This window comes from Poecilia formosa, unplaced genomic scaffold, assembly GCF_000485575.1.
Source record: "Poecilia formosa unplaced genomic scaffold, Poecilia_formosa-5.1.2 Scaffold20, whole genome shotgun sequence".
Taxonomy (NCBI): domain Eukaryota; kingdom Metazoa; phylum Chordata; class Actinopteri; order Cyprinodontiformes; family Poeciliidae; genus Poecilia; species Poecilia formosa.
In genome coordinates, this window is record NW_006799959.1 from 3543403 (window position 1) to 3563609 (window position 20207).

Here is a 20207-nt window from a genome sequence, read left to right on the forward strand (position 1 = left end):
TGCAGGTAATGTTGGCTAAAAGATGACTAGCTAATATCAATACAGAACCTTAAGCTTGCCCCCAAAAATGTAAATCCCCCCCACTCCCCTCGTCACACGCGTCGTTTCAACCAGACAGCCATTTGTAATCCATAGGGAGGGCTTTGGAAACCACTGGGGGGGCGCAGAAGAAAAAGTTTGGGAACCACTGCATTATGTGTTTTTTTTTTTTTCATCCAGACGGCTTCCCGCGCCCCCCCTGCAATGACACGACGCGCGCCCCACAGTTTGGGAACCTCTGACATAATGAATGTTTCATTCTATATTTTACTGTTGACTGCCTCAGGCAGTTTTAGGACAATTACCAGGTTTATGTGGCTTGAAGGTCAAATCTGTAGATCTGAGCTAAGCCCATCTCGCTTATCACAGACTTCAGACAGCTGGGGAGGATAGATAATGCTTAATATTTTGTTTACAAGCAACCGTGGAACCAAAGGCATTTCCTCACAGATCAACTTACAAACAGTTACACTTGGGTCACATTATATGTGACCCAAGCTCAGACATAAATAATTGATTAAGCATTAGGATTTGGCTTTGTAGGAGTAACTTTTAAACCCTGAATGTTTCCTCCAATATGCGTTCAACCAATGCATTTGTAAGCTTGTCCTGGGTAAATTTGCATACTGTTAGACTCTGATGGCAATGTTCGCTTATTCCTCAGGATGACTCAAAACTTTAAAAATAAAATCAACTTAAAGACAAAACACTGAGATGGAATGAGAGTCACTTCTGTTTTATTATGCAGTTGGACATTTCTTAGTAATAATAAGTAGTAATGCCCATGTTTTTCTAAAACTTAACAGTAGGAGGATTTCTCTAAGTTTCTTGCTTATGGCTCATGACAATAGCAGAAACCTATGTTGCAAATTTGGACAAACCAACAATTGTTGGTTCCTCCTTGATAGATATTATCCTTTGATATTCTTTATGTTTCTTTTAAGCTCATGAATCATAAACCGCGACTCTAAATTCTGCATACATTTTTAGCTGCATGTAAACACTTTTAGGTTGCAGAGAAGTAATGCACTGTTATGACCACTGTGGTAAACAGAATATCTAATACCAAAGAATATTTTTGAGTGTTTTGCAACAATCCTTGACAAGCAGATCCAAATATTACTTTTTGGGATTATATGTATGATTATTACAGTTATCATAAAAAAATGGGTGAAAAAAGAGAAATTTTTTCTTTGTTTAAAATGTTTAAATGCACAAATGTCTATTTTTTAATCTACTATAAATTCACTCACACATAATGTAATTGTTTTATGTTTTTATAGCTTATGAAAGCCTTCAATCTAGAGAGGAAACAAGAAACTCTGCCTGGCAGAAAGAGGGCTGGGATGTTAATGTGTATTATACAGGTAAGACAAGTCCAGCAACAATAATGCTTTTTTTAAAAAAAAAAAAAAACTACTAATGATAACAAATTTTTTTTTCTGTTTTGTGAGTTTACATTCATGTGAAAATATACAATCTACAAAGGTGTCTTTTGTGATAAGAAAAAAAAAATATTGTGTCAGTTTTTTCCAAAACTGACACAAGATTAATGAAAGCTCATTTCTATTAAATGTGGAGTATGATAAACAGTATTTCAGAAAAATAACATCATACATCACAGAATCAAACCTGTTGGAAGTAGTGAGATGACCTGGAGCTGCTTTACAGCCCTGGATCTGGATGACTCGCCATTGCTAATTGAACCATTAAATTCTCCTATCTCAGGAAATCCGGCAGATGAACATCTGGTCAACAGTTTATGACTTAAAGTTTAAGCTTGCTTAGGTTAGGCAGCAGGACCATCAGAAGTACACCTGGTAGGATGTTGATGGGTCCAAAAATAACACAATGTAGGTTTTGGAGTGGCCTACTCAAAGTTCAAAGTCTAAACTCAAATCCGGTTCAGATGCTGTCTCATGACCTTAAAACAGCTGTTAATGTTTGAACTTTAATACAATTCTGCAAAGTGCAGTGGGGCAAAATTACTCAAAAGTAAAAGGAGAGACTCATTGTCAGTTAACACAAGCACTTTGAAGCAGCTGATGCTACCTAGGTTGGTTCATCAGCTATTATGTTTAGGATGTAATTACATTTTCAGACAGCGCTACGTTGCTTTGAATCAGATGTCTTTCCCTGTTTTAAATGAAGTTGTCATTAAAAATAAAAACATTTTATGTTGTCAAATTATCCCTACTTAGTCTTAAGATTTGTTCAATGACCTGAAACATATAATTGCAACAAAAAGCAAACAATTTATGCCAACTGGAAGGGGAAATGGAGGTAAAAATGTTGTTTAAAAACGTTATGAATTACTCTCTACCTTGAACTATAAATGATAAAGTTGTCATTTTTAGTTTAAAGTAGAGAGGAAAAAAGAAAAAAACAAAAGTAAAGCAAGGAATATTTTAAAGCTAAAACCATAGTACCAGCTGGCAACAGTCATGCTGTGGAGCTGTTTTTCAGCCAGTGGTGATGGCTGTGGAACAATGGGTACTGAATGACAATGAAGGAATGCACTTTCAAATTCTTCAACTTCACCTCAAATCCAATACTATATATCTCAAACCTGAACGTAACGTGTTATTCTAGGTCAATAATACCAAACATGCAAGTCAACATGTTTCTTATATCAGAAACATTTTGATGGCCACAAAAATAAATTTCACCTTGTAATACAAATTTTTGCACCCAAATCTTTTTAAGCATTGCTACGGCTGTGAGTGGCATAGTCATTATCTTCCAAAAATTTGTTCCGTAGTGATAAACATTTAAATGATGAAAGAAAATGCTGATTTAAATAGATTCTATTCTCCATTAATTTATCAAGGCCTGTGTCATAATATGTGTCTCTGTCTGTTCTCAGTGCCTTTGGTGAGGAGCATGGAGTCTAGATTAATGATTCCTACCAAGAGCTCACCTTTACAGTGACACGTTGACTAAAACTACAAGCAACTCGATGACTAAAACTTACCATCATCCTCCCCCACAGCTTAATCAATGGCATGCTGAATGATTTGTGTTGCATCACTATCTTCCTATCTGCACTCCAGCCAGTTGTTAAAAATTATACAGTGGTTCATTGTTAGGATTACAGATACAAATATTTCAGAATATCTGTATTTCCAGACAACTTGTCAATTATTTGGGAAAGCGTGCTTTAAAAACACTGACAAAGCTTAAAAGGAATTATCCAGATTCAAAGGGGCACAGTATGTGTCATTTACATTTAATTATAAATGTGTAAAAAAAAAATCTGTGAGTTTTCAAAGTGAAAAACTTTGAATATGAACTATATGCTGATTTGTAAAAGAGTATATCTGTGCTCCTCATTATCAACTTATCTCAATGTTTGAGATGTGCAGAAAGATCTGGAAACCACATGTGCAAACTTGTACTTTCTATTATGAATAGTTTTCAAAATAAAAGTTGACTTTTGTGGCGTTTTGAAAACATCGGCAACTCACTTGAATGTACATTCATAAATAAAGCTGAACTGTTTGAAATAAGTTAGCGTTGTTCTTTTTAATAACCTGGAAATTGATCAAGTTTAACTTGCAGAAAACAATTGAAAGATAGAGTTACCTTTACTTTTTGTTGAAACTTCATTTTTGAACAACTTAATGCACATGAGTTGATAAACACATATTTAAATTGGTAGCAAACACAAGTACAAATTGTTCCCTTTGGTCTTTATTTTTACTTCCTCTCTAAAGTTTATATATTTTTGTGTGTACGCTGCTATTTTATAAAGTGAATAAAATGTGTGTATTGTTTCTGGAACCACATTTCCTTTATTTTGAAATTCCAATACGGAAGTGTTATTTCTACTCGTTCATCCAAACTTTTCCAAAGCACGTGCGAGTCATTTAAAAGCGTTGACCTGTAGCTTTAACAGGAGGGGGCGTGTCCGCGTAGGGCAGGCCCCATGTATTTGAATATACAGTAGTTCAGGGAGGCTGCTTTCGTCGGATGTTTTTTTCGTCCTGTGAGACGAGCCTAGCGGGACGTGGGGGTGTACATCCGTCGGTAATGCTCTTCACTCAGGACTATATATAACATTTGAATGACATCGTCCAGCTAGAGAGACGCTTTAAAAGCTAAAAGACGAGCGGAGAGAGAACTGCTCGTTAGCAAGAAACATGGACTTGCAAATACTGGATCACAGACTCCGGGTCACCAGCATATCCAAGAACGGGCTGGTCAATTACACTCACCCGCTAATAAAACTGATATTTCTCCGCAACAGGACGCGGTAAGTAGGCTTCCTGCTCTGGCCAGATGGTTGTGAATCAGTCTGGTAATCCAGTTCGGATACATACAGCGCCTGCTCATTCACTGGGTGGCCGAGCTATTGTTGGGTTGTTTGTCTGTGCATGCCTCACTCTGCAGCTACGGTAGGGATGATGAACTGCAGTGCATGAAGCTGTTGACTTCAGGGAAGTGTATTTTTCTCACATGGAGAAAAACTAGCAGTTGTTTAATAACATTACTCATTTTTGTACTTTCGTTTCCTGTAAAACATTTATGTGACTGCATCCTGCTTCATCTGTAGGTGTGATCTGAAGGTTACCAAAAAAAAAACCCTTTTTTTTCCTCCAACACAAACTTGACCTTTTTGACTCCTAACCCACATCCATTTTTTAAGTTGTTTACATCTCATGATTTCAGATAATCCCTGGAAATCCAGATGTTGTTATGTAATTGTCTAGTTCTCTGGCTGCCCCACATGTGCATGGATAGAGGAAGAGCTCTACATGTACTGCTCTGTCCCTAAGCTGATGAGAACATGCAAACAAAAATAAGGAACATGTATCACACTGCTGTCACAAATCTACTGCTTGCTGTCAAAATTTCACACCGTTGTAAAACGTCTCACAGCATTCACAGCCCTGGAACAGTCTCACCTTTTTTTGTTATAACCACAATTTTCTAATGTGTTGGTATTTCATGGCATAAACAGGCCACCATATAGTTGCAGAAGTGTGACATAAGAAGAACATGTTGCATATTTTTCTGTTTCCTGTAAGCTGCAAAATGGAGGATGCATTTGCCATCTCAGCTGCCCTGAGTCAATATTTTGCTTTTGCATCTATGGGCTATGAGCTTTTTCAGATTTTCCTATCTAGAGACAGAAATGTTTGCACATTCGTTTTTGCAAAATAAGTCTGGTCAGTAAGTGTGAACAATGATTTTCTTGTCGTACTACAAATGTGCTGTTAGATGTAGGTCTGGACTTTGACTGGGACATATGAATGACCATGTCTTGATAGCTTTGCAGTCGATCCAAACTCTTTTTATTATTATTATTATGTTCAGATGATGCACAGAAAAGTCTGCAGTGAGATTTTCACAACTAACTTCGTATCCCAACTCTTCTTTAACCATCTGCACATCTGTGCCACTCATGTGCCTGTGATAGTTTTAAACCTGTCACAATAACACATTTTGCTTGGCGATAATTTGTCCCAGAAGTTACTGCAATAAACAATAATATTGGTGTTTGCAGTAATATAAAGGTAATGGAATAATAAAGCAAGTACACCCTTGCATTATTATGCAAAGTGTTCATTAAAGTTCATTCATTTCTAATGAAGACTTAACACTGAAATTGGAAGATAATTTAAATATCCAAAATAAATAAATAAAACAACCGAAACAATAAATAAAGTGGTTCCTGAAGTCTCTGTAAATAAAATTGCCCTTCAAAAAGAGGTTCGAGACCAGTGCACCAGACTGAAGCCTTTTGTCTTTGGTAGATAGAAACAGAGAGAAACACAAGAAAAACAAACTATGCAAATGGAAATTAGAGATTGTTTTAATTTATCATTTGATTAATTGATTTATTGCTTATTACGACATATGCTTTAAATTAAAATGTAAAGCACATGAACTTGTACTTTGAGACACTTCTCTCTGTGTCTGTTCAGACCTTGTTGTCTCCTGCCATTTGAGTCATAGTGTTGAGTAATAAACTAAGTTTTAACATGTCTGTATTAAATAAACTTGCCAAAAAGGCATGATCTAGTTACCAAGATTTATGACGTGCCATTCTGCTCTCTGAAGTTTCCTCTGGCTGTATGATGAATGCAGTGCTGCCCCCACCTCCCTACCTCAGCTGGCTGAAATACACCTTTTCAAATGCAAAGAATATGCACAATTATAGTGTTGCTATTAACTTAGACAATGCTGTACATTTCTACAGAATTTTACAGCATAAATGCTATGATATGAGGAAGGTCATTTAGGGACATGCTAAATGCATTGGCCCAGAACTAACCAGTAAAATCACTCATGCCTACTTCTGTGGATCTCCATAAGCCTCTATTTTGTTCTTCTCTCTCTTTCTTAACATGTTGTTGTGTGTACTTTGATGTTGCATCATCGCACGTCTACAGTGGATGTGTTTTGCCTTCCTTTTCCTGTTCTTATTGTGTACTTTTAGTTTTTCCTCTCCTTGTAAAGCTACATTTGATTGAAAAGGGAGGAGTGCTGGAGAAAGTTGACCAAAAACAAGCCCAGTTTTGGCTTGAATGGCTCTCTCCCCCGTCCTCCTTTCAGGCCTTCCTCTATTCATTAAAGAACAGCTCCCTGGCCCGAACACAGTGGGTTTGACAGCAGTTCTGAGAGGAATTTTAATGAGTGGATCTCTGACAGCGTTGCAAATTGCATATTATTACATCGTAGATCTTCCTTAAACATCCATTACAAGAGGAGTTTTGGCACGGACTGAGGATTAAACTAGCTATATTTACTCTGCCACTAATATTTAAAAAATTATGAATAATGCATCTAATCCATTCACAAAGTCTGACAAAGCATTCATTATGCAGTTTTTGCTTGTAGTGTTACATTGTCCTTTTTAGGTGGGGTTATGTGTACCCAGTATGTTGGTGTTCCTGCATTGTGAATGTAGCCCTGCAGGCGCTACACCGTTCTCCTTTCTTCTGTTCAGCTGCTAAATAACAAGAGCATGGCTTGGAACAATGCGTCAGCTGAGCCAGAAACCCAGTTTTTCACATTTCTGCTTCAGTGATCTTCTAAAGTTGGGGCTCTCGCTCCATTTTATGTTCTCACTGCCCAACCCTAATCAAGGCTACATGCATTATTTTGTATGAATTAGACATAAGCCAGAGGTTTCTCCGGTTCAACATATCAGTGAGTTAACCCCTCGCAACTGTTGCTGTACACTGCCCATCAGCAGGCTTAAAGACAGATTCCAAACCTGTCCACTTGTTAAGTTTGTTTTTCTGAATGTATTGATGGTAAAAACAATTAACATTTCTTGCAGTTACCACTTGGAAATTATTACTAAACTTATTTAATAACAGTGTAAACAAGAAGTTTGGATATGATGCAGAAAAATAATACACTTTTATTGTCTGACATTGAAGCTGCAGCATATGTAACTTTTCTAAAAATGTTCCTGGTCAGAAATGACCAGTAAGAGCCAGAGGAGGGTCTTAGTAGAGTCTCACTCAGGTACATGCTGCTCACACTCTTCCTCCTGTACAGTGTGTACAAGCTCAAGATTTCTGATTTTGCTGCTAATGGTGGAGAAACCATCTAATGTTAGGAAAACTATTTATCTGCAGTCATCAATGGATAAATAGTTTTTCCCCTTCCCTCCTGCTGTGCTGCAGCTCCTCCTTCACACCGTAACCTGACATCAGTGCTCAGACTAGTTAGCATGGCCAGCAATGACAGCAGATAAATAGCTTTTCTGTAATGTTAGGTTGTTTCTCCATTAGCACAGTTGAAGCAAACCGGCAATCTTGAGGTTGTATGTGCTGTGTGAGCAGCGCTTACACGCATGTGTTTGTCATTCCTTCTGGCTCTGATTGGTTGTTTCTGACTGGGAGCGATACATTTCTGGAGATGGCAGTAGGACCACAGGGAGGAGGCAGAGGAGATCAGTTTTTATTTCATTTTTCTCCACAGACTTACTGTCTCATATTATATGTTTTAGAAAAATGCAAAAAAAAAAAACAAAACATTTTTGTAAAACTTATCTACTGCTGCTTTAAATCAGATTCCTATTTTGTCTTTGTTCCTGTTTTAGGTCAGTTAAGATTAATATTTCTATTATGCCTAAATAATGAGCAAGAAGGAGCATTTTTCTTTTTGCTTTCTTCAGAGTCAGACGTTTACATACACTAAGATCGCCATTTCTTTAAAAACATTGTAATCCCTGATGATGATGATGATGATGATGATGCAATGACTTTGTTAGCTTCTGATTTTAAGGCAACACCTCAAACACATTTCTTTGTGGTGTGACTTTATACAAAAACATTATAGACCTCAAACAAACTATGCAAAAGGAAGTAAAATGTTAAGAGAAGTTTGCCATCATCTGATGATGTGTTGGCTAAATTTTATTTCTTATATTTTGCATCAGTTTTCTACTCTCTTATCATGTTTTCTCAGCTGGAATGTCGGTTGTAACCCCCCCCACCAACACCACCAACACCACCACCCCTCGGCCAACAACCCCTGCTGCCACCCGTTGCTTCGTGCGGCTGGATCAAAGTCCAGAGTCTTGTGTGCTTTGGTTTTCATTTCCACTCCATCTCTACCTGTTGCTTTCTTCATCTCTTTAGGTTCTTTTCCTTCCTGCATCAGAGGAAGGAGCTTATTTTTCCAGCCCATTACCACCAACAATCACGCTGGGGCGGTGTATTAGAGTGCTCCGCTAACATTGGAGCTCCACAACACTTGAAACAGGCTGCGCCTCATCACAGATCCTCCATGTGTCTTTGTTTACCGAGCCTTATTTTCTCCTTGAAGCTAAAATTGTCTTCCAGAAGAATATCTCTTGAAGATCCGTTACAAAACTCGTAGTCTGATTCTGGTCCTTCTCAGAATAAGGTGCTGTGAAATATTTGTCCTCTTACAAATAGTCTTTTGTTCTTTTTTCTCTTGTCACCCTTTAAATGTTTCAGACAAAGATAACAAAAGCAAATACAAAATGCAATTTTCAAGGTGTCAGACCTGCTTCTGTTAAGTTCAGTATTCGTAATTCAACATGAAAAAAGAGACCGGGCAAAAAGAAATGGCATCGATGAGAGCGTCACTAAGCTAAATAAAAAAAAAAGCTTGTGTCCGTGGCTTATCAAGTTCACAGAGGGCAGAGTGTGGTGGGAGGTCTGGTGTCAAACAAAGAAAGAATATGCCTTACTGAAGTCCATGTCAACACGGACTCTTCAAAATGCCTAGGCATATTAAATTAAGCTTTTATGAACTCTCTTACTTCACCAGACGCACAGAAAACCTTTTTCAAGCTCCAGGCCTAAAGCCTGAAGAAAAGCTGAGGGGTGAGCTAAAGACGGGAGAGAACTGAGAACTCTGTATGATGCCTCTAGACAAATGATCAAAGATCTTTTTCTCTTCACATGATGCATGATGCAGGTTCAATATTCTGTGAACGGACAAATCTATGTTTTTACAGATTTGCTATTAAAAACTAATACTAATTGTAAGTAATTGCAATCTTTTGAAGCAATGAAGAGGATTGCAGTCAGGAAAAGTTGTTAGGTCTTTAATTTTGCTGTGTTCCTCTTTATTTGGTAATAAACTGATGCCTCTCTTATCTATCTAGTCTGTACTTTGCAAACAGGAAACCAAACAAGATGTGGTTCCTTCATGTTGCTTGACAACAAAAAGTGAACATATTGCTTTTACTTCGCTTGTTTCACTCGCTCATGCAGGGTTGCTGCACCTGCAGGAAACTGCAAGCTGCGGAAGGTGAAGGTTCATCAGGAAGCGAGAAGGCCTTTCTAACACAATTGGCTGGCGGAGCCTGCTAGCACAGCTGGCAGTTACTGTTACAGTGTTTTCTCTCTGTGTCTCTCCCTCTTTGTCTCTCAGTGGTGTTGTTGTCCAATCCCATGGCAGGGATTGGTTTTTGCTGAGTCAGGAGTTTTTGCTCTTGCATTCAGGCGTCAGCTCTAATGGCTTTTGCAGGCTGATCTGCTGAGGAGGAAGGTGTATCCTCAGAGGGATACCATGAAGCAGGAAAATGTGATACTTCCTGTGGATGAAATGTCTGCCCTACAGATGTGACTTTTCATTCACAAATTAAAAGCCTTGCTTAAGTTGGTAACTTGCATTTTTCTAGAGTTATAACGGCAAACAATTTCTCTTAGCCACTCTTAAAAATTGGAGAACTTTTGCATAAGTTCTGAACTGCTTAAACATGACCTATGTGGCCTTTTGTGCCCAGTGGTTTGGGTAATGTGGGCTTCTTCGGCAACCTCATAAATGCTTAGATTTTAGGCTTAGTTTTAAAGGTCAAATCAAAACTCGGAACTACTTTTCCTGAACTGTTTTCAGCTGTTTGTTTTGCTAAGTCTACGGCCCTGTTTACACAGAGAGCAGATTGTGTGTGTCCGCAAATATTTCTTGTCATTTAGGCTGTGTGTCCACAGGACTCTGTAATGAACAGCATAACATTGCTATCTAACTCTCTAGTTTGTCATGCTCATTTTATTAATTATGATTTTTTTTTTTTTACCTTCCTTCTCTATTCCAGATGCAAGTTTTTTAGCCTGACAGAAACACCTGAGAACTACACAGTCGTCCTTGATGAAGAAGGATTTAAAGGTAAAATACAGCTATGCATAAACGTTTAAAGGTAATTTAGAATCTCATCTTGACTCACAGGCTGGGCTGGGAGAGCAAACTGGACTACCTGCAGGAAATCCATCATTCTAGCTCCTTAGCATTGCTAAGGCCAATAGCACACAAACAGACATTTGTCATATTAATTTAAGTGATTTCATGTTTGACTTTCTGCCCAGAACATTTCGCACTTCACTAGAACCTCACGTGCAGAACTTAGGCCTCATAGGTTTCTCCTTAAGCAGAATTTGTATTTGATGGGCAAATAAGAACATCATTTCTGCCCAGTATCTTTTGTCATGAGCGAAGATAGTTTCTTGATGTTCCTGATATTCCTCAAAAGGTTTAGCAAGAATTTGTCTGAGTAAAAACTAACACAAAAAGCAAAGAGAAGGAATGTGCCACCTGTTTTTAACGCTGTCTCCTTTTTCTTAAAAGGATAACATAGTTTTCTGCCTGAGATCAAGCACATTTCTCAGTTTCTGAGTGATGCTTTCTTTCAGTATTTTACCTCAAAGTGTATGATGACACTTTTTTGGAGATGTGATTGATTGACAAATAGATGTTTTGTTTAGATTAATGCGTTCACCATTGCCGTACCCGCTGATGCAGATGTTGAAGGCGTCCATTGCCTTCCGGGTTTACTTGTTCTGAGCTCCTATTTTAGGAGCTAAGAGTTGGTGTGTTGAGAAGCCACAAGGGGCTGTCTGTGAAAAATTATGCCAACTAGAGCAAAGGCTCTTTGAAGGGGAGGAAAGAAGAAGGAACATTCACAGTCAGATGCTGTTTGGTAATGTTTTTAGTAAGGCTGACCCATACTGAAACTTCCTGGTTGACCAGCAGTATCAAATTAAACCAAGCAATTGTTTATTTCCTATCATTTCAACAGACATATTTAATTCTGCACACTGCTGTAAAAACATGGTGGTCCAAATTTACAGAAAACGAGACTTTCTAGCATTTTTTAAGTGACACAGAATATTCTTATGTAGTGTGCTATTAATCACTATGTATTTGTTTTTTTTAAAACGTCTTAATTTTACATAACTTCTCTGTACCTGCCCTAAGCAGTTGTCTTGATCTTGTGTTTTACTTCACGTTTCCTAAGTAAACATATTTCAAATATGACTATCCAGCTTTAGAATCTTAGGAATTTACATTATTAAGATTTGCCTTCAAAAATCCTCTTAATGACCTATTAACATGTCTGAATAGATAACAGATACTGGATACTGGTACTTGGTCTCAGTTTACAGCCTTCCTGACTGGTGTTGGCACTGTGGCCCGTCTTCAGCATGACATATTCTTGTGCTGCTTTTGTGATATAAATAGTGGGAGTTCTTTAGCCTCTGCCCTAAGGGGGAAGATGGAAGATAGCATTTCTGTTAGGAGTGGTAGAAACAGGAAATAGTAACTTTAAACTGCCTGATAATTTAAGACCTCAAGAAAGTAGAAAATGGATAGCATAAAATCTAAATGAGCTGACTTTATTGAGCTTCAGCATCAAACCCTATACGCCTGCATTAAGGACTAATATCTGCCCCTTTTGTACCTCATTGCCAATTTCTGGTGTTAACATTGATAAACTGACTTTTATAGATGAAGTTCTAGCACTTTGTTGTAGATTTCACACAGTGTAGACTCTTGAATGTGTCTTGAATGTTCATTAAAGGCTATGGCACAAAGTTTATGAACAGAATGAAATATCAGTAAAAGCCAGTAGTGCTCAGTTTAATTATTAACCAATTTATTAAATTGAATCAGAAAATGCTGGAAAGTAAGAAATGTTCACCAGATTTTCTGTATTTGAATCCAAATAGGAAGTGGGCATCAACTCTTGTTAAGTTAATGTTAAAGCAGGCTGTAGCAGCAGGCTTCTCTTGAGTCGCCCCCTGCTGGACATATGAAAGAATGCACGTCTGAGACACTTGTTAGGAAGACTATTTCCATGTATCATAGCGTATGTTCAAAAGCTTAAATTTTCATCTTGATTTGCCATGTGGATGATCATGGACAGAAGGCCTAGTTGTTCGCGGTTTGACTCAGATCGCTCTTTCTTCCCTTGACATTTGACAGAGCTGGCGCCCTCGGAGCACCTCCAGGTGGAGAGCTCCATCTGGCTGCCCCTCAATGTTGCCTCCAACGGCAACGCCTCCAGCAGCTCGCAGGCTGTCGGCGTGACAAAGATTGCCAAGTCAGTCATCGCTCCGCTTGCCCAGCAGCACGTTTCCGTCTTCATGCTCTCCACATATCAGACCGACTTCATCCTGGTGAGAATCCTCTTAAAAAACATTTGCAGGAACCTGTTGAATGTCTTCCTACCCATGTGAAGCTTTTAGTCCCCCTGGTTTGAACCCCTGCAGACAAAGTAGGCCACCATGTCTGCATCTTGAGTTAAACTAATTTCTGACAGAGCTGACAGCATCAGAAAATTGGTTGATGTATTACATGTCAAGAAGTAAATGAGCAAAAACGTTTAACAACATGGCAAACCACTGCGTCAGCAGGAATATTAATGCTTTACTTGCCGTTTAAAGACTGCATTCTTTGGGCTTTAAAACATGTCATCTAAATATGTGCAAAATGTAACATTAGTTGCAGATGCATTTACATACACACTCCTGTTAAAATGCCAGGACTTTGTGATCTTAGATAGCCATTTATCCAGTTTACATACAACTAAATCTGTATGTAAAAGCCACCTGCTTTTACATACTCTGCACACATTTAACTAATACGTTGTTGAAGTACCTTTTGATTTTATTTCCACATTCAGTTTTGTTGGGGTTTTTTTGTGGATAAGCTTTCAGTATTCCACATCTTTGTAACATTTGCCCTCTATCTTGCAAGACCCATATAATTTTATCTGTGAATTGGATCTATATATGCTTTGACTCGCAGTGATGCTGACAATAAAAAAATATCTATTCATTTTCAACTTTCTAACTGAAACCTGAAGGTTTTGGGTCAAAAATTATACAAATTTTGAAGCATTAACAATTTAATCCACCTTGATTTAAATATAAAATAAAGTAACCACAGAGCTTGACACACCACAATTAAAAAGTCCCAGAAGTTTCTTGATCAAAATATCAGTTTAAATGTCTGTGCACTTATGCAAAGGGGATGTTTTTTTTCAAATTCTCACTTTTTCAATGTCTCCTCTAAACAGCTTGTGTTCGTAGTTAAGTTTTAAAATGTTACATACAGTACAGTGATTCAGTATGTTCTCTATATTTGTTATGCAGGTGAGAGAGAAAGACCTGTCAGTTGTCATCAGTACGTTGAATGAGGAGTTCAACATTTTCAAGGAGGTGGAAGGAGAGTATGTGCCTGTGGGCTGCCAGGACTTTACCAACGGCCTCCTGAAGAACGGCAAAGAAGGTTTCAGCACCAATTCTCTTGACTTTCAAACATTCATCAGACTTGCCTGAGGGAGAAAAATTACATTTCATTCGTAAACTCTAACCTAGTGCAGAAAAGGTGTAAAAAAAAAATCTAAAACCTGTTTGCTCACATTTTAATTAGTTAAAAAATGGAGAATATATTTTTCTTTCCAATGTTAAAGCCAAATAAAGAAGTAGCATAGATTGTAATCCAATTGAAAAGTAGCAGGAAAAAGGGTTTCTAGAGCAGAATATTTGTGAAAGTAAAATCATATTTTTGACTTAAAATTACTAAATTAAAATATTAATATGTTGGAGATTTCCTACCTAGTTTCTCAACAAAAAAAATGCTTTATTTCTTATCCCAGTTGTAGACTGTATTTCTAATAAAGGTTTAAGTTTTGACATCACTTGCTTAGCAATCAAGTGGTTTTCAACAGCCACACGCAAATGTTTTTTTGTTTTTCCTGGTTCTGTGGAAACTTGTAGCTTCTTATGTTTGACCAAACCAGTTTCGTCTCCACTGCCACAACTTGCTTGATGTTATCTTTACTTTTAATTTGGCACAAGATTAGATTCTTGTGCATAAGTCATTCTTCACAAAGTAGCTGTGGCTTGTTTCTGTGCATTAATGTTCAAGACGTCACTTTCATCTGTTTTACAAACTTTTACTTTATATAGATAATAGGTATATTTCATCAGTGATCTATTGTAAGCCTATTTCAAGATTTCCCTACAAATTTGTACATTTCACTTCTCCACTTTTTCTGTTAAGCTAAAAACCCTAAGTGCAAGACTTTGTGGTTAGTCAAATTTAATGATCAAACTAAGATCTGGTGTTAATGGCCATTCCAGTTTAAAGGATTTAGATCTGTATTCAGGAGGACAGTAGAGAATTTAGATAGCCATCACTTGAAGAGCAGAATCAACAAAGTCTGCTTTAGGTTGCATACAGAGTAGTTATTCTGCACTAAATGGTGGCGTCCTTTTACAGGAAGCTATTGTTATGTAACCCTAAAGTACAAAACAAGGTCAGAACATCCTGAAAGATTCATTCTTACGCAGTATCTTACGTCTTTGAATCTCCATGGGATCCTGGCATTTTAACGGCTCTTTGGATCAACTGACTTTTTAAACTGAATGTACACGGTCTCATAAATACATCAGGCCTGGTAGAAAAACAAGAGGGCGTCGATTGTGTCCACAAGTTGTTGTCAGTGTGGACTTTTAGGGTGCGTTCACACTGCAGCCTGAAGTGACTCAATTCCGATTTTTTTGCCAGGGCCGTTCACACTGCCAGTAAATGCGACCTGTATGCATTCTGCAGTGTAAACGGGCAAACGACCTGAAAGTGTCCCGCATGCGCAGTAGAGGGCGCAATAGCTTCAGCGTTCTTAGTGTTTTACCAACCGCCATAAAACGAAGAAGTGCTCAGTTTTTGCGGAAGTAAACATGGAGGCTAACGGTGGAGCTTGGCTTACATATTTGAAGTTGTTGTCCGGCCGGAGCAGCATATTAACAACTTAATCCTCATATAGTCCGTCATGGTTGTTGTTTTTCTTCCCACTTGCGCTTATCAGGACGCAGAATAGTGAGATTTGTTGAGTATCAGTGACGTTCAGTTCGGATGAATGCGGCCTGGACGTTAGGTCGCATTTGAATCGGATACGTATCGGATATGGGTCAGATTCGAAAAAGAATCCGACCTGTGCTGTTCACACTGCCATGAAAAGATCGGATACAGGTCGCATTACGTCAAAAAAAATCGGAATTGAGTCACTTCAGGCTGCAGTGTGAACGCACCCTTAGTTCAGCAGAGGAAATCAAGGTTTGTTGGAGATTTATTCATGTGTTCTAGAGCAAATGAGGCTAACAGTGCAAGATTTCAGGTGATGTGTTTACAAGTGGTTATATTAGATTAAGAAATGTTTTATTGATTTAAAGTAAGAGAGACTGATTACAGAAATGAGTTATTGGGTGTGCTAAGTTGTTTCCAGTGAAGTAACTCAAGAACCATGGGAGGAGAACAAAGAAATAACATTGAATGCTTTGCTACTTTTTTGTCTAGAAATAAAATGGTATCAAAAGGAAAAAAAAATAAAAACACTTTTAGCATGCTCTTACTAATTTAAGATTTTCTCAACAGGACAATGTTATTTTATGAATCTGTATTATACTGTATGTGGGATTAATTTATGGGCAGCAAAGTTCTGCACAATAATTTACAGGACATTCTGATTTAATTTGACAGTCATCAGCATTATGAACTGATGTGCCTTAGATTTTAAATCGGTTGTCAGATTTATCAATACCCAGGTGTTTAAAAGCAGGGATTGGCCCAGTGAGGCCCACAAATGATGCCCATTGTAACAGTTGTGCCAACTGATAATGCAAACTCTTTAGATTAAATTAATTTAAGAGATTAAATTGACTTCATCCTTTTCCACCACATCCAAATTTTAAGGCGTTGCTGTGTTTGCTGTTCCTCCAGTCGTCCAGCCCACAGTTCACCCGGTGCTGATCCCACAGAACCAGTTCTGCGTCATGTCTCTGGACCCGGACACGCTGCCGTCCATCGCCACCACGCTCATCGACGTCCTCTTTTATTCCAACAGGTGAGATCAAATTTCTTCACACTACTGCAGTACTGCACTGAAGCACAAGATGGCAGCACACAATCTCATTTCATTATTGACTCAGATCATGTGAAATGAAACCGGGTTGCTTCTGTATCGATTTTGCACTCTAATTGTATTGCTCTAATAATTGATTTAAAACTGATGATCTCATGTGGGGAACTGAAAATAGACTACGCATTTTTTTTTTTCAAAATCCTTATTATTGTCATATTTTTACTTTTTAAAAAACTTTGAGTTTTCATCAGCTGAAGTCATCAAAATGACAGAAATAAACACTTGAATTGTCAGTATAATGAACATATTTAGCATGAGAGTTACTTTCTAAAACAAATGTATTTTTTTATTGATAATCGTATTTAGGGATATACACGTGTATGTCTAAATAACATGTACAATGAATATGCCATTTGTTTTTGTCATTCGTTTTTGTGTTTAGTCCTAAGAAAGAAAGTGAATCGTCTACGGGTCAGGACTTGGAATGCATCAAGTTCTTCTCCTTCTCCCTCATCGATGGATACATCTCAATAGTGATGGACACTGAGGCTCAGAGACGGTAAGGATTCACTCACCATATAGACATGTTTGTAGCTACCATTAAAACAAATAAATGGCACCCTGTTGGAAAACTTATTTAAGGAAATTAATTTGTTTGTAATTTTGTGGTCCTAACATGCCTAGTCTTCATGTTCAACAATTGAACTTTTATCAGTTGTATACATATTTGAACGTTGTTTCTTCGTGTATTGTAAAGCAGTATCATTTTGTTCCAGGTTTCCTGCTGACCTCCTGTTCACCAGCTCCTCCGGCGAGCTCTGGCGGATGGTCCGTATCGGTGGTCAACCGCTGGGTTTTGGTGAGGCAATCTGCTTTACCTTTTTTCTGTTTTTGACAGAACTTTAACGTCAAGTTTGAAGTGGTCTGTATATCTAATTACTTTATATTGGCGCTTAAATGAGCAATAAAAATATAATTTCTCTATTTAAATATTTTACCTGTACAACCTTTGTAAGACTCATCTTATGACTTTTAAAATTTTTGAAAACATTTTATCAAGCAAAATAATAAAAATGAACAAATATCAGCATAGTACTAAAAAACTGTTACAGGAATTGAACACACTGAAAACAGCATCCTATTTTCTAGTTGGCGTGTATAAATGCATTGCATTTGATATTATTATTAGTTATACTTCCTGAATAATCATGAAAATACAATGCATGCTGTTGTCTCCTGTTCAAGTCTTAACTGTTAAAAGGGACATGTCATACAAAATTAACGTTATGCTCATGCTTGTATTTCCATTTGGATCTCTAATGCTTCTACAAACAATCCAAGCGTTAAAAAAGATCCACACATCTAGCAATAGATTATATATTTTTTTTTATTTCTGGAAAGTAGCTGCTTTACCATAATATGTACTGGAAAAGTCAAATATTTTGATGTTGACTTACCAATCAGAAACCACTTCCTGCATCTTTAATGGTTGTGCAGGAGTCTGAGCACATGTAAGAGTTTCTCTAGATCTTTCTGGGGCATTAGTATTTTAATTCCAGAAATGTACTTATAGTATTTTGTAACTTGAGTTAACGTAGTTACTTGATTGTACTATGAGATTTATGATTCTATAAAATTGCAAATAGTTTCAACAGGATTGTTTCATATCCTGTGAATCAAAGGCTTTACTGTAATTGTTTTACAGGATATGAGAAATAAAAGTTTGTTCATTGGAAAGATCAACCCGTACTGGTTGGCTTTAAAATTTAAATTTTTCTCACCATGTAACCACATCACATCTGCCTGTGCAATCTGTGGCTGCACTAATGATGTTCATACAGGAAATCTTGAGCTCAATTTTGAATTTTTGCTAAAATCTGATTTTTGGGCTTTTTTGGGGCGTGGGGGAATTTTGTGTTTGTGGTTGTTCTTACCACTAATTAAATGCAACCACAATGAGACTTCTGTGTAAATGGCTTGCTTCCTCAAATTGCCCTACATGCACAAAAGAAGAACATTGACATGACCCAGCAGAGCATTGTCTGAGAAGGTAATTTTTGGAGCTACTTATGGATCAATTTTATTATTTTTACAGCAATGAGTGGTAACAGCATCATTCTAAAAACACAACTCGAACGAAGCTAACTAATAGCAATGACTTTTTCTGGAGCATATACTGCAACTTCTGTAGGGAGGTCTGTTTGAACTGCCACTGGCAACAACTGTTTTGCAGTTATTTCTTTTGCATCAAAGCATTTCTGCTTTTATCTCATTATTGCAGTACTGTAACCTATGAACCTACAATCTATAAATATGTGATACTTTTACATTGATGGCATTTCCTCCTTGTGTTTCAGATGAATGTGGCATAGTCGCCCAGATATCTCAGCCCCTGGCAGATGGCGACATTTCTGCCTATTACATCAGCACCTTCAGCTTTGACCATGCTTTGGTGAGTCCAGAAGGTTTCACTATGACGCCTGTAGCGATAGAAACTACATGTATTTGGGTAAATAGTTTTCACTTGCCTCACTTGTTTTCATTTTAAAATGGATTGGGCACATTTATTTTTTAATGGAAACTTTCAAAATAAAAATAACATAAAGCAGCATACTAACGTTTGAGACAAATAGCCAATAAAATTCACTTTTTTGACTCCGTCTTCATTTTCACCATTCTTTTCCTTGTTATTTGCAATCTTGCATGTCAATAAAATGCAAAACGTTTGTGTAGCGAGACTTTACTTTCCAGGGCATTACTTTTACAGAAAAGGAGATGCATATGATCAGCTGTCAGGTTAGGCTGACAAACCTGGACACTGCATTTATATATGCAGTTAATACATATAATTAACTGCTGATCAATTAATTATATGCATTTGATCAGCTCACAGAAAAAAAGTGATTTTGATGCATTAATTGATTACTTCAATTTTATGTTAAACATTCTCCATAGTTGAAGGTACTTTAGCACATCTTTTTTGGTTTTGGCCAAAATTACATATTTTTTATTCTCATTTTTCAGTGATTTTCATCTGTGTTTAAAATTATTGTCACAAATGACCATGGAACGGCTCTGCTTGGGCACTCCAACACCCTGGAGAACCTGGATTGTAACTTATGTATTGCTTTAGCTCTTTGTATGATGATTGCAAAGCAAAGACGTGTATCCTGAAACTGTGGAAGTCTGATTTAGCCCCCAAGTTTCAGACCTGACTAACTGAACTTGTAGGTATCCTACAGGTGGAAAGACTGAGATATAAACCCTATGATACACTCTGAAGTTTTCTAGAATAAAATGTTGGAATGATGCTCCCTTTACTCAACCACTTTACTTAAGTGTCAAGTGTCTTCCAGATAAGATGGACAGTTGAGCAAATAACATAGTTGTGAAATCTGCCCCAGCCTTTTATGTATTTAGTTATTTTATTATCATTTTATTCATTTGCTTGTGTAACATGACATTTCTTTTGTTATTCTATTGTCTCAGATGCTTATTGTATTTGTGTCCTTTGATATAATTTTAT

The 20207-nt window shown here is 37.4% G+C and overlaps 2 protein-coding genes across 2 annotated transcripts in view; both read left to right on the forward strand.

Annotated features, from left to right (window-relative positions):
* Positions 1–3539, forward strand: part of nipsnap1 (nipsnap homolog 1 (C. elegans)) — a 12676-nt gene extending 9137 nt beyond the window's left edge. Inside the window, exons 9-10 of the mRNA XM_007547477.2 lie at positions 1323–1406; positions 2906–3539. Coding sequence (XP_007547539.1) covers positions 1323–1406; positions 2906–2970 — 149 coding nt within the window. The 3' untranslated portion in view covers positions 2971–3539. The remainder of the gene's footprint in view (positions 1–1322; positions 1407–2905) is intronic.
* Positions 3540–3971: 432 nt separating this feature from the next.
* Positions 3972–20207, forward strand: part of castor1 (cytosolic arginine sensor for mTORC1 subunit 1) — an 18151-nt gene continuing 1915 nt past the window's right edge. Inside the window, exons 1-8 of the mRNA XM_007547478.2 lie at positions 3972–4294; positions 10574–10644; positions 12739–12932; positions 13911–14046; positions 16540–16663; positions 17124–17240; positions 17458–17540; positions 19039–19133. Coding sequence (XP_007547540.1) covers positions 4182–4294; positions 10574–10644; positions 12739–12932; positions 13911–14046; positions 16540–16663; positions 17124–17240; positions 17458–17540; positions 19039–19133 — 933 coding nt within the window. The 5' untranslated portion in view covers positions 3972–4181. The remainder of the gene's footprint in view (positions 4295–10573; positions 10645–12738; positions 12933–13910; positions 14047–16539; positions 16664–17123; positions 17241–17457; positions 17541–19038; positions 19134–20207) is intronic.